The sequence below is a fragment of the Gigantopelta aegis genome, chromosome 6 (assembly GCF_016097555.1).
Source record: "Gigantopelta aegis isolate Gae_Host chromosome 6, Gae_host_genome, whole genome shotgun sequence".
In the NCBI taxonomy this organism is placed as follows: domain Eukaryota; kingdom Metazoa; phylum Mollusca; class Gastropoda; order Neomphalida; family Peltospiridae; genus Gigantopelta; species Gigantopelta aegis.
The window spans coordinates 64,024,104-64,040,221 of record NC_054704.1 but is presented as its reverse complement, the minus strand read 5'-3'; the positions used below and the strand labels follow the sequence as shown (position 1 = coordinate 64,040,221).

The 16,118-nt window shown below is 37.3% G+C and overlaps 1 protein-coding gene across 1 annotated transcript in view; it reads left to right on the top strand.

Annotated features, from left to right (window-relative positions):
* Window positions 1-342: 342 nt before the first annotated feature.
* LOC121374666 (sushi domain-containing protein 2-like) overlaps window positions 343-16,118 on the top strand; it is a 50,887-nt gene continuing 35,111 nt past the window's right edge. Inside the window, exon 1 of the mRNA XM_041501776.1 lies at window positions 343-481. Coding sequence (XP_041357710.1) covers window positions 343-481 — 139 coding nt within the window. The remainder of the gene's footprint in view (window positions 482-16,118) is intronic.

The following is a 16,118-nucleotide window of genomic DNA, read 5'->3' as shown; positions in this document are numbered from 1 at the left end:
GGTATATTCCAGCAGTACGTGTACAAGGTGATATTTGGTATATTCCAGCGGTACGTGTACAAGGTGATATTTGGTATATTCCAGCAGTACATGTACAAGGTGATATGGGGTATATTCTAACAGTACATGTACAAGGTGATATGGGGTATATTCTAGCAGTACATGTACAAGGTGATATTTGGTATATTCCAGCAGTACATGTACAAGGTGATATGGGATATATTTCAGCAGTACATGTACAAGGTGATATGGGGTATATTCTAGCAGTACGTGTACAAGGTGATATTTGGTATATTCTAGCAGTACGTGTACACGGTGATATGGGGTATATTCTAACAGTACATGTACAAGGTGATATCTGGTATATTCCAGCAGTACGTGTACACGGTGATATGGGGTATATTCCAGCAGTACGTGTACAAGGTGATATTTGGTATATTCCAGCAGTACATGTACAAGGTGATATGGATATATTCCAGGAGTACGTGTACAAGGTGATATGGGGTATATTCTAGCAGTACGTGTACACGGTGATATGGGGTATATTCTAACAGTACGTGTACAAGGTGATATGGATATATTCCATCAGTACATGTACAAGGTGATATCTGGTATATTCCAGCAGTGCGTGTACAAGGTGATATGGATATATTCCATCAGTACATGTACAAGGTGATATCTGGTATATTCCAGCAGTACGCGTACAAGGTGATATGGATATATTCCATCAGTACATGTACAAGGTGATATCTGGTATATTCTAGCAGTGCGTGTACAAGGTGATATGGATATATTCCATCAGTACATGTACAAGGTGATGTCGGGTATATTCCAGCAGTACGTGTACAAGGTGATATGGGGTATATTCTAACAGTACGTGTACAAGGTGATATCTGGTATATTCCAGCAGTACGTGTACAAGGTGATATGGATATATTCCATCAGTACATGTACAAGGTGATGTCGGGTATATTCCAGCAGTACGTGTACTTGGTGATATGGGGTATATTCTAGCAGTACGTGTACAAGGTGATATGGGGTATATTCTAACAGTACGTGTACAAGGTGATATCTGGTATATTCCAGCAGTACGTGTACAAGGTGATATGGATATATTCCATCAGTACATGTACAAGGTGATGTCGGGTATATTCCAGCAGTACGTGTACTTGGTGATATGGGGTATATTCTAGCAGTACGTGTACAAGGTGATATCTGGTATATTCCAGCAGTACGTGTACATGGTGATATGAGTATATTCCAGCAGTACGTGTACAAGGTGATATGGGTATTTTCCAGCAGTACGTGTACAAGGTGATATGAGTATATTCCAGCAGTACGTGTACATGGTGATATGAGTATATTCCACCAGTACGTGTACAGGCTGATATCTGGTATATTCCAGCAGTACGTGTACAAGGTGATATGAGTATATTCCAGCAGTACGTGTACAAGGTGATATGGGTATATTCCATCAGTGCGTGTACAAGGTGATATGAGTATATACCACCAGCACGTGTACTGGGTGATATCTGGTATATTCCACCAGTACGTGTACAAGGTGATATGCATTGTAGTATTCCGATTCATAATGAATTCAAGACTCCTAACACATTTAACCAGTTACTGAGTGAGGCGTGTTGGAGAATTATCGTCGGTCTCATGCGCAGTTTGTATTTTCGTACAACCAGTCGAGCAAGTCACGTGACATTTCGTACACCCAGGCAAATTCTGTATTTTCCCGCAAATCCTGTATTTTCCCGGAAATGACTCGATGTACTTGTGGTATGCATTGGCTATTGACCAGTCAAAACGCATGAAATTTATCTAAAAGGTAATAAAAGGTCCTGCTATTTTAATTTTCCGCAAACCAGCTACAATATTAAGGGTTGTTCAAAAATGTATCAAAATTAGGAAGCATTTTGTTGTATAGGCCTACAGGCACGGCGGAAGCAAGTAGACATTGGGGAGGGGGGGGGGGGGGGAGCGGGCTGACTGAGATCGACCTCACGAAGGAAATTTTCTAAGGGGTTCGGGGGTATGCTGGACCACCCACCCTGCTCCGCCGTGCCTGGTATATACAACACCCAAAAATATAATTTTCTTTGAACCAAGTATCCATGGAGAAAACAATTGTAGCAGACTTCAGAAGTTCTACCGGACATTAAGTAAATATGGTGCATCCTCTCTCCCCCGTGTGATAAATTTTGAAAGCGTCGTAATCTTCCGTAACCACCCCCACTATCGTGAAGGGCAGTTACGCAGGGATATATACCCGGTGTGCTCGCTATGTGAGTGGCATACCTAGGTAACGTTGATACGTTATCACAAGTGACCCTGACTCTGTTGGGGACGCCAGCATTAAGAGTGCCACAAGTCGCACACCAACAGCGTCAGACGATGGCGTGGCTATTACTTGTAATACTGCTGGTTCAAGGTAAGCATACATTCTGCTTAATAGTCAGGTCCCATTTTAAAAAACAGTGCTTATTTAAGGAAGTACGAGCATTTCTTTAGGATTATATCAAACATTCTTTTTTTTAAACCCTGTTCATGCTGAGTCCCCCCCCCCCCAAAAAAAAAAAAATCAAAAAAAAATCCCAAAACAAATATATGTTGGGCAATTGAGATATTGCGTTCTGGGGGTCAACATCACAGGTACCCCCAAACAGAAACTCCTAGTACATATACTATAGTTACATATATATTATATAACGTAAGTATAACACATCAGACGTTATTGTTTCGGGATACATGTGGTCAAAATGACAAAAAGAAAATGGTAGTTTACGAAATTAGGATTGTGTTGAAAATACATTGTATCTAAGTATATAAGTGACACAGGCCATGCTACATCAGAAACATAATACATTGTTTTGTATATAATTACATGTGTATATTATTTTTGTTGAATAGTCGTACTCGATATAATAATCATGAGAAACGAAATTTCGGTTCCGTGATTTTACCGACACGGTACCGACACGGTCCGGAAACGAACGTTACCGTGAAAAATCCAAAGACCTGTATATTATAACGTTAAAGCTTGGGATGTCAAACATTTGGTCATTTTCACATATAGTCTTAGAGTTTGTTTGTTTTGTTTAACGACACCACTAGAGCATATTGATTTATTAATCATCGGCTATTGGATGTCAAACATATGGTCATTTTGACAATGTTAGATAGGAAACCAGCTAAATTTTTCCATTAGTAGTAAAGTATCTTTTTTATGCACAATCCCACAGACATAATAGCACATACCACGACCTTTAATATATCAGTCGTGGTGCACTGGTTAGAACGAGGAATAGCCCAATGGGCCCACCGACGGGGATCGACCCTAGACCGACCGTGTTGCAGGCGAGCACTGTACCACTGGGCTACATCCCGCCCTTTTAGTCTTAGAAAGCAAACCCGCTACAGTTTTTTTAATATAGTAGAAACGGATCTTTAAATGCACCATCCAACAGGCAGGATAGAACATACCACGGCCTTTGATATACCAGTCGTGCTGGAACGAGAAATAGCCCAATGGGCCCACCGACGGAGTTAGGTATATACGGCTGTGGAGTGGGGATGGTGTCGTGCTCACTGTGACATAGTCCACCCTACCCCAAGCTACGCCAGTGATTCCACACAATATATCGATTTATTTAGCTCCAGAAAATTTTTAGGGGAGATGTGTTTAAATATCACAACATTACGAGCCTCCTATTTAAAAGTTCTAGATTCGCTTTTGTTGACCCCCGCCCCCCACCCCTCCACTGAAATCTCCCTGGATATAATTCAATATCTTTTAATCGTATGTAGGTAAATACATTGTACATAGCTTATATTACCGTACTTGCTCATGTTTATACATCATTTATGTTTGTTCAGGTCATACATTATTTTATTTTGACAGGTGAGTGTTCTGACATGTTTATTCAAGGTTAAAGAGTGGATATGCTGGAGAGGGCGGGGCCAGGAAGGGTGGGGAGGGGGTGGGGGTGATTTAATAATTCAATTAACGCTGTAGATACTATATATGCGTCTAACATTTTCGCCGTGATTTATATAATGCTGCAATAATACGTGCAATAATAGATCAATTGTCTTTTTATCAACATTGTAATAAGAGGTTTTTTTTTTCTTCTGTTATTATCTATCGATATGATATGTGCAAATGGTCATAATCTGAACATTTAGGACCCTTCCTAGATGGGTGACAAGAGATGCAGCTACAGAAGAGTGGCTTTTTGCTTTACAAAAAGCCCCTTTTACCATAAAAGACACTAGATTGGATTAAAAGTGTTCCGTGCCAATGAAATCGCATAATCCACCCACCAGACATCTTACTACGGACTCTATTGAAGCCCGACCTCATGTAAACTGCACTTTCTTTTCACTATTACCCTAATTATATTAGCGTAGGTACAGATTCCGTAAATTATATAATTTCTAAACTAAAATTAAATTATTTGCCAAAAAAGTATAATGTACTGACATGGCGTTATTACATGTTTTCATTTACCATAGTTTGAAACCCAATAGCCGATGTATTTTACGTGCTGGGATGTCGTTAAACATTCATTCATTCATTCATTCATTCATTTTCATTCATTCATTCATTCATTCATTCATTATTACAAATTTTGGTTATATGTTTCAAGAAAATATTACACAAAGGTGGAATGTATTTCACTTGTCATACAGACAAAACGTACGCGACCTTGATTTGATGACAAAAAGCTATAATGACCTTTACACTACCAGAACATAATCTTTTGATATGCAAATAGCTTTATGTATTGACAGGTCAAAAGAACACAGAGAGATTTATTTCATCTTGAAATAATTAAACTTCGTATCGTTTTGATGAAGGATTATATATGAAATTTGTTGTGGTTTGGCTTTGTATTCATGAGTATGTAAAGAAAAATGTAAAAGCAAAGAACTTAGGCTTTAAATAATTGAACAGGACAATATACACGGTATAAATATAGACTTGAAAACTATTCCGCTGAGCTTTATCGATTGAAAAACGTTCCTCGGAGCATAGATTAATTAACCCGAACACACAAAATTAGGTTATGAAAATAAACACTACATATGGAATACAAAATATAAAGCCATATTGTGACCTTCACTGAATATTCATAGCATCCAACGCTTTGTACACTTGGACCCATAATTGAAAATAGCAATGTTTCATCTAAAATCAAAAAAAGAAAAAAAGAAAAAAAAAAGAAAGAAAGAAATGTTTTATTTAATGACGCACTCAACACATTTTATTTACGGTTATATGGCGTCAGACATATGGTTAAGGACCACACAGATTTTGAGACGAAACCCGCTGTCGCCACTTCATGGGCTACTCTTTCCGATTAGCAGCAAGGGATCGTTTATTTGCGCTTCCCACAGGTAGCACAAACCATGACCTTTGTTGAACCAGTTATGGATCACTGGTCGGTGCAAGTGGTTTACACCTACCCATTGAGCCTTGCGGAGCACTCACTCAGGGTTTGGAGTCGGTATCTGGATTAAAAATCCCATGCCTCGACTGGGATCCGAACCCAGCACCTACCAGCCTGTTGACCGATGGCCTAACCACGACGCCACCGAGGCCGGTCAGCTAAAATCAAGTCCGTTTATATGACACGAGAATTGAAGAAAACGGCTTGAACTATACAAGTTAAAAGTTAAAGTTTGTTTTGTTTAATGATACCACATTGATTTATTAATCATTAGCTATTGCATGTCAAACATTTTGGTAATTTCCATTAGTAGCAAGGGATCTTTTATATGCACCATCCCATAGACATGACAGATCATACCACGGTCTTTGATATACCAGTTGTGGTGCACTGACTGTAAAGAGAAATAGCCCTATGGGCCCACCGACGGCAATCGATCTCAAACCGACCGCGCATCAAGCGATACCACTGCACTGCATCCTGCCCCTTCAGCTGCAGTGAACTCCGTTTATATAAGACCCATGAGAGATGAATAAAACGGCTTGAACTTCGCGAGAAAATGGTCTCTATATCAAGGTAAAATGCATTGTGAACAGAGATGCCCTTTGTAGACACTTAAAAAGAAGAAAGAAAAAAAGTCAATAGATATGATTAAAATTACAGTCTGTTACAAGTCACGACAAGAGTGTTAAACGTGGATAACGTGTCCAAGCATTTTGTATATATACTGTTCAAAATAAGTAGGGATATTTCATTTCAAATAGGAATAATTAAATTTCCGTTACATTCATTACAATATAATACAATTTTCTTTGCGTCTATACACTTTACGGCAATTTGATTGGTCCAGAGGTGCTGAACAAATTAAGCCACGCCTACTACCCCCTTGTTCCGATTGAAACACAAAACCTCAATTATTGTGAAATTTCGTAAATTTACAACAATGCGACGTCTTCAACGTCAAAGACGTCTTCATCTCAGATACGTCGTCACGTCAGAGACGTCTTCATCTCAACGTCAGGGACGTTTCAGGGCTGTCGGTATACTGCACGATGGCACCAACCAGCGAAATATGGCCCGTATATTTAATGTGTCACAGTCAGTCATTAGTCGATTGTGGGCCCGATATCGGCACACCCGAAATGTGGATGTCCGTCCGCGTTTAGGACGGCCAAGGCCCACGATTCCGGTTCAAGATCGCGTAATAATGGCTGGAACGAGAAATAGTCTAATGGGCCCACCGACGTGGATCGATCCTAGACCGACCACACATCAGGCATAGCATTACATGTCCTTTACTGGACAATATATCATGTCCCACATACGTTTGTTGTATTCTTTAAATGGCTAGAATAAGCCAGTGTTTGACTTTGAAAGTCACTAGTCCTCACAGAAGCTTTGGCTAGTGCACTATATATTATACAGACACGGCGAAAGCAAGTAGACATGGGGGGGGGGGGGGGGGGGCGCTGATTGAGATTGGAGGGCTGATTGAGACCGATGGCGCATGGCAAAGTGTCTAGAGGATTCGGGAGTATGATCCCCCGTAAAATTTTGAAAACTAGATGTCCTGAAATGCAATTCCTTGCATCCTACAAGTAAAAGTCACCTCTGCCTTAAGATTTACTACCAATAATATTTTAATGGAGGGGCTAGAACCGTGCCTGTTATAGTAATACAGTTGATAATTCTCATTAGACCAGACCACAAATGTACTAGCTGGAACCAATTCACTTTCAGTTCAATTTATTGCATAATACCAAACAATTATCTACGGAAGCCAGTTAGTGCCACTTGAAAGTCAAATTTTTATCTCGTAATTACGAGGTGCTATCTCGTAATTACGAGATAACTAACTTCACACTAACCTTTAAATATACTCTTTAAAAAAGTAGGGGAACTCTAATAAGAATTTACAATTGTCAAAATTGTAAGGATAATTAACTGTGGGGAATGGTTATATGATAATAGTGAATTAATTGGGCAAACATTACAACCGGTGTAGCATTTAATTTGCACTCCTCTAGAATATGCACTCCCCAGTCATTATTATACGTTTAATTTGTATTCCCCCAGTTATTATTATACATATAATATACACTCCCCTTCAATTATTTGCACTCGCCTGGTTATTATTACAAATATAATATGCATTCTTCACTACTATGTTTAAATATTGAATACATTAATTGTTCCTTAAAAGAACTTGGTATTGATAATTTAAGTGCTATTCAATGAATATAATCTACATTCATTATTAGACCATATCGGTCCAACCGGAGGGGGTTGTAGGTTTCATCTTCGTATTTCTGTCTTTCCGTCTGTCCCACATAAAGGTTTCTGGATGGGTTTTTTTTTTCCACAATTCCTCGAGATATTGAGCTAAAATTTTGTATATAATTTTATCATATACCATTACATATCAAGTTTGACTTTCATGACGATTTACCCATTTTGACTGAATTGTGATCCTTGAACTTAGTATACGGAAATTTGTTTTCCAGACTCCTCCCCCACCCTACCAATGCCTCAGTGTACTTAGTTGAAATTTTGCGTATAGCTTTATAGTGTACCATTACAGATCAAGTTTGACGTTTTTGGTGATTTACCTATTTTTGACAGAGATACGGCCCTTGAAATTAGGAGATACGACAATTCGTTTTACAATGTCTCAATATATTGAGCTGAAGTTTTGTATATAGCTTTATCATATACTATTATGACTTTCATAATGATTTACCCATTCTTATAGAGTTATTGCCCCTGAAATGAGGAGATATGACAAAGAAATTCGATTTTTGTGTGTGTGCAATACCTCAACATATTCAGCTGAACTTTTGTGTGTAGCTTTAAAGCTCGTTTGACTTTCATGACGATTTACCCATTTTTAGCAATGCCTCAATATATTGAGCTGAAATTTGGTTTATATCTTTATCATGTATTATTAAAGATCAAGTTTGACTGTTGTGACAATTTACCCATTTTACAGTTTTTTTAGCCCTTGAACTTAGGAGATACAAACACTTGTTGGGCCCTGTAGGGTCATGCATTGCTTAGTAGTACTCTCAGAATGATTGTTATACATATAATCTACACTCCATATTCATTACTATTCACCATTAATATGCATTCCGCATTCATTAGTGTATATATGTACACATCCTATTCATTATTATACATATAATCTACACAACAGATGCATTAGCATACACTTCACATTTATTATAATATATACAATCTACACTCCATATGTTTTATTATGCACATGATTTACACAGTTTTCCTTATTATTTATACAAACTACACTCTGCATTCATCAATATAAATGTATTCTGCATTCCCCAATTATGATTATATATATATGATCTACACTGCACATTCATTGCTATACATATAATACGGAATGTGTTGTCTAGATTAAGTGTGTAATAATGAACGGGAAGCGCAGAGTATATGTATAGTAAACAATAAATGTTGAGGGTAGGTTATATTTAATTGTATATAGTAATAAAGGAAGAGTGCATATTATATGTATAGCAATGAATAGAGAGCGTATATTATATGTATAATAATGAATGGGGAGTGTATATTATATGTATAATAATGAATGGGGAGTGTATATTATATTTATAATAATGAATGGGGATTGCCGTTTACATTTATAATAATTAATGGAAAGTGTAGGTTATATGTATAGTAATGCATTGGAAGTTTTCCCTATTAGTAGCAAGGGATCTTTTGTATACACCATCCCATAGACTGAATAGCGCATACCAAGGCCTTTGATATACCTCTCATGGCGCACTGGCTGGAACGATAAATAGTCCACCGACGTGCGTATTCTAGGGGAGTGCAAATTAAATGCTACACCGGTTGTAATGTTTGCCCAATTAATCCACTATTATCATATAACCATTCCCCACAGTTAATTATTCTTACAATTTTGACAATTGTAAATTCTTATTAGAGTTCCCCTACTTTTTTAAAGAGTATATGTGAAGGTTAGTGTGAAGTTATCTCGTAATTACGAATTAGTTATCTCGTAATTACGAGTTAGTTATCTCGTAATTATGAGATAAAAATTTGACTTTCAAGTGGCACTAACTGGCTTCCGTACAAAACAATACTATTTTTGTGTGCAATTTAGAAAACAATCGACTCAGAAATAAATAACTTGTAGTAACTTTCATAGTATAGCGCTCTCTGTGTGATGGACTATAGTTGTCAAACGTTTATTAATTCACCATAACGTTTAACTTTCTTAAAGTCACTGCTCTATATTTGCAGTCATTGTTGATGTTTCCGACTATTGTTTAGATTATCCATTTCCGTACATTAAAAGTATTTTTGGTCATCCTGGTGTTTTAAATATCACAAAATGCATTTCTCATATTTTTAAAGACGCACGTGCGTCTGAGAAGTAACAGTTATGGAGTCGAGTTTTAGTCTATTTTTAGAGGGTATTTCACCATTTTAAAATCACAAGCTCATGTTTCACTCAATTGTAACTTTACCCAAATGTGTTACAGGTTTGTAGATTAACTAAACTTAGTGTTAATTTTCACGGGTTGAAACTAGGGTCTGTCTCTTTAAATATTTTGATACGTAAGAACTTATTCGGAGGTAAAATCCAGTTTGAGCTACTACCGACATTGGGATGACAAAAAACACCTTGTTTATACACAGTTTGTTTTGTTTTGTTTTGATTAATTAATCATCGGGTATTGCATGTCAAACATTTGGAAACCATGACATGTAGTCATCAGAGGAAACCCGCTATATTTTTGCTAATGCAGTAAGGGATATGTTATATGTACTTTCCCACAGACAGGAAATCACATACCACGGCCTTTGACCAGGTGTGGTGCAAAAAATTGAATGGATCCACCGAGGTGGTTCGATCCTGTGACGCAAGCACCTCAAGCGAGTACTCAACCGACTGAGCTTAATCCCTCTTTATTTATACAGGCACTGATATTGTAAACAAGAAGAAGATATTTAATATGTAATTTTAGTCATCAAAAAGGCTCTGTTAGTTAGAAATATCTTAAAATGGAAGAAAATTCAGGATCGTCCCTTCAATGAAAAAGTTAAACGTTTGCTTTGTTTAACCACACCACTTGAGCTCATTGATTTATTACTCATCGGCTATTAAATGTCAAACGTTTTGAAATGTAGTCTTGTAGAAGAAAACCGCTACATTTTCTCATTAGTAGCAAGCGTGCACTGTTCAGAACTAGAAATAGCCCAATAGGCCCACCGACAGGGATCGATCTTAGATTGACTGCGCATCAAGCGAGCGCTTTTGGTAGTACTAAACCAAATAACTTTCGGCTTGGTCAAAGTTCAAGGTACACGGAACTTTTGATATAGAGCAGTTCATACCACACGTCCTGTGATTGGTGATAAATGTGAGTGTGTTGGTTGTAAAAAAACATGGACAAAAAATGTATGCAATTTTATTTTATCTAGTACCACTGTGTAAAGTAGCCTTGTGCTTGAAACATGTATGGGGTACCTGTAAAAAGAAATTGTGCACACCTACCGTAGTCAAATACGCTACCCGTTATCTCTGAGTTGAACAGCTTGACCCTATTTTTTTCTTCTGATTCACTTTAAGAGTGAGGGGTGGTAGTATTTATATCCGTGGCGTTTATGTCGATTGATGCCATGCAGGTAGGAGTTTTAGCCACACATATTACTATTGTCGTTTATGGGATTTGAGTTGGTGGTATATACCCTTTACCACTGGGTTACGTTCTACCCCTCTACATGTTTTAAAGGCTATAATATTTAATAATGCAGTTTATATACGATTTTAGCACAGATAGTAGAAATAACTGTATTGAAGAATTTGGTTCTTCACAAAACAAAAACCAACTACATTTGTGTAACTCCCCCACCCCCCACCCCCACCCATTCACTTCTTCCCCACTTTGATTTTGTGCTTGAGAACATGCGATTGTAACATAATATAGCCTTTTAAATTCTTTTTTAATTTTAAAATATTTTATTAATTGCAGAATTGCTGAAGATTGAAAATGTTAATATTCTATAAAAAAAAAGTAAACGAAGCGCCGCTTCCTCAGATCCGCCATAAAATGCAAACACCGCGGTTATTACTGCGTAAATGCATGTTTACGATTTTACACTGTGTTGTAATGGACCCTACTAGAGTGTCAGTTACTTATGTCTACTTTTGCATGACATTACGTGATCAACACGCTAATAGCAAACAGCTGATTTTGACATTTCAACAGATAGTCAATTTGTTTTACATATTAGATGATATTATGACGAACTTGTTATTTATTTTTGTACACGTAACATATTTAAATTTCCAGTATCGTGGATTTGACCCTCTGGTAAAGTTAGTGGAAACTTTCGCAATCTAATTAAAATTAGCTCCATTATTACATGTGGATCTAACAGCAGCCCGTTGGAGCTCATGTCCAGTTGACCTTTCATTCGACCAATCAAAACCTTACTTGCAAAATCATGCCAGTGATTTTATTTTAAAAAATTCGTTTCAAGACGAAACAAAAAACCGTGATGGTATAGCCATAAAATCTGTTTATACTAGTATACAATCCAGAGTTTATTACTGCACTTTCCCCCTGTTTTTTTCAATGTTGAAATAGACCAACAAGTTCGCCTGTTGCATAAATAGTCTCGCCCGATATTTTTAGAATTTGTATGCTCCCGAATAACTCTATAAAAGGCGAAGTGTAATTGGTCGATATTTAAATTGTTATTTATAGATGAAATATCACCTGGACATGTGAGTCCACGCAATGCTATTAGATCTACTGGTACATCCAGTAAAGCTAATTTTAATCAGATTGAAACTTTCGCGAGGTACTAAAGACTTGATATCCACCTTCAAACTTTGGTCCCTGAAAAATAGTTATGGGTAAGCCAAATATGATCCCACTATAATAATTATAATCCTACGTCATAAACCTACTAGACGGCTAGGCCTGTTTTTAATAATGTGTCCCAAACTCAGTGTATCACTTTCAGACGAGCTAAAGTACGAACGCAACCAGTGTGCTTCTCAGTGGCTTATCTGAGTAGGCTACCTGACACGTTTTTTAAAACATCGTTAGGTTGGGGTCGAAATGACATTGTAATGAACATAATATAATCCGGTAGTGGTCTGCAGGGCCGTAGCTTGGATTTGTGTGTGTGTGTGTGTGTGTGGGGGGGGGGGGGGGGGGGCATGTGTGTGTGTGTGTGTGTGTGTGTGTGTGTGGAATCGTGGGGGTGGAGTGCAAATGCATTTTTGGAACGACCTAGCATGGAAGGTGCAAGTTACTGGGAGTCTGGGGGCATTTCCCCCGAGTATCTTTGAAAATTTTGACATTATTTCTGTCAATCTTTTTCATTCTGTTGATCATACAGTTGTTAATGTTTTGTTTTTAGTCATTTTTATTGTTTGAACTTGGATGGCGGGTATGCAACGCGATGAGCGTCTACGGACTAATGACATGCTGCAAACGGGCAGAAGTCAGCGTGAAGAGGCCAACACCTTCAATGTTTCTAAGTCAGTGATTAGCAGACTATGGAACAGGTACCAACAAACCCAAACTGTTGACGATCGAACCCGTTCAGGTCGTCCTAGGGCAACGACAGGAGTACAGGATCGATTCATCCGTAACCAGGCTTTAAGAAATCGAGCTCAAACAGCAAATCAAATTGTTGCAAACCTTCATCAGGCTACTGGTGTCCGAGTTAGGGTCAGACGATTAGAAATCGTCTTCATGTAGCCCATCTTCATGCTCGACGGCCCCGGGTTGTGCCTACCTTGACAAATCATCACATTGCCCACATACGTGAATGGTGTAGGGAGCGTCAGAACTGGGGTATTTGTCGCTGGTCACGTGTCATGTTTTCAGATGAGTCCTTATTCACTTTCGACTTCCTTGAAAGGCGTGGTCGGGTCTGGCGACGACGAAATGAACGGCACGCCATCGCCACAATGCGATTTCATGATAGATTTGGCGGTGGACCTCCCCCCCCCCCCCATTGAACACGTCTGGGACATGATAGGGAGGCGTGTGCGTCAACGTCAAAGACCGCCGACCACGATAGCGGAACTTGGTCAGGCACTGCAAGAGGAGTGGAACAGACTCCCTCAAATGGCCATTGGGAGACTCGTACGCAGTATGCCTCGTCGACTGAATGAATGTCTAACACATCGTGGCGGTTTCACCCACTATTGATAAAAAACCCGTCAACTTTCAAATTTCACTTCTGACTCTAATCGTCCTTCAATATCTTTGGTGGTCATAAAACCTACTGTAATACTGAACTACCGGTTGTAATGTTTGCCCAATTAATTCACTATTATCATATAACCATTCCCCACAGCTAATATACCTTACAATTTTGGCAATTGTAAATTCTTATTAGAGTTCTCCTACGTTTTTTAAAGAGTATATATATATATATATATATATATATATATATATATATATATATATATATAACAATTATTATTATTATTACCAGAGTGTTTTTCGGTATCGTCAATATCATATATTAGGAATAAAAATTGTCAAACTCGAATGACGTCATTATGGATGGCCTTACATAAAAATAAACTAGTGCATAACGTTTTTTGTCTTCTGAACGCTGGGCAGCTTTCAGTGTAAAATTGCTATTGAAATGTTTTTATTTGATGACTATAAATGCATGTCAATTATGGAGTGTCACCGAAGCACGTTTGCTTAAATGTGAATAAACCTAGTGCCGTGACCTCGATTAATTTACGTCTAATTTGCAAAGTTATCAAATTCTTAAAGTATGTGATCTGAAAAATATCACATACTTTGATTGGACTGAAAATGTAAGATATTATATTATATTATATCATATCATATCATATCATATATCATATCATATCATATATCATATATCATATCATATCATATCATATCATATCATATCATATCATATCATATCATATCATATCATATATCATATCTATCTATCTATCTATATATATATATATGTATATATATCATGGGCGAACCAGTTTCGGTCAGCATAAGCGTTCGATTCTAAATATTTATAAACAGGCAGTTGTTATTCAAATACCTACCTTTTTATTACTATCTCTACGCTTCAATGAGCACCAAGCAGGCCGCTAAGTACGTACGTCAAAACCTGAAGCATGCAGCAGCAGTAAATATTGTTAACTACGCAACCTATTATACGTTTCGTTTACGTGATACGTTTATTGGTATAGCTTACAGCAAAAACTTCCCAACACAATTTTTTTAGTGTTTTATCAAAACAGGTATGTTGTTCAATAAAACATGTATTTATAATAATTTATAAAAAAATATTTTAAATAATTTAAGGCAAATTACAAAATGGAATCCTCAAGAACCAATGTTAATAGACAACAGTTTAGGAAAAGGAATATAACAATTATGTCATCTTGCAATCGTGTTATAATTTGAGCAAACGAATGGTTATAATAGTAAAATTGTTTGGTTAAAAATATATAAGCTGCATTCTGAGTTTTAGTAAATATATTATGAGACCCCAGTATATTTATAAGTAATACTGTTTGAGTTACGTTTTTTTTTTCATAATTGTAAACTGGCGCTCACATAACTCCGGTATGAGACCATTACCAACCGCCAACTTAAGAAGTCTTTTATGTCCATTTTATTACGTTTGGGCGAATGTCGATCCTTTTAAATGATGTAATTATTACTTGTGTACATTCCAAATTCATATTCCAATGATGTCATGTCGTGGCACGAAGTTTCTTGTCACTTTTGAGTGTTTAACAGAAGACCGTGTCGATGTCAGCGCTACGTTATCGTATCTAGCTTTACCCTTACATCAGGTGGGTTGGGCCCATTTTGTTTATTTTCTAAAATTGTGGGTTTTTAAATAAAGAGTTGGGATTAGACAGCCATTCTCACTAATAAGTAGTATCAATAAACATGATAATTATATTTGGCAATAATAATTAATTAGAAAATTTATTATTTAGATATAGGTTAGCCTTCAATCATAAACTGAGAGCCCAAAAGTGCTATGGTATTTACTGTGAAAAGTTAACATTGAGAGAAAGTGTCTTGGACATAGTAAAATTATTCTGAGATGGGAATATTTAGTCTATTGAGTTAGAAGTACTGAAATAGAAGTTCAAGTGTAGTTTAATATTGCTGAAGTGGTGAAAAGTGAGATAGTTCATTTGGTGTATAAGAGAAGATAGTATAGAAGTAGTGAAGAGTGAGAAGTACTGAAATAGAAGTTTAAGTGTAGTTTAATATATTGCTGAAGTAGTAAAAAGTGAGGTAGTTCACACTGTGTACAAGAGAAGATAATGTAGAAGTAGTGGAGAGTGAGAAGTGAAATATAGTTGAAGTAGTTGTGGGTGATGTAGTGCCACCCTACTGAGTTTATAGTGTTTAAGTGGTAGTTGAAGGTGATATAGTGCCACCCTACTGAGTTTATAGTGTTTAAGTGGTAGTTGAGGGTGATGTAGTGCCACCCTACTGAGTTTATAGTGTTTAAGTGGTAGTTGAGGGTGATGTAGTGCCACCCTGTGTAGTTATTATAGTATTGAAGTGGCAGAGAGTGATGTAGTGCCACTCTGAGTAGAGAAATATAGTACTGAAGTAGTAAGAAGTA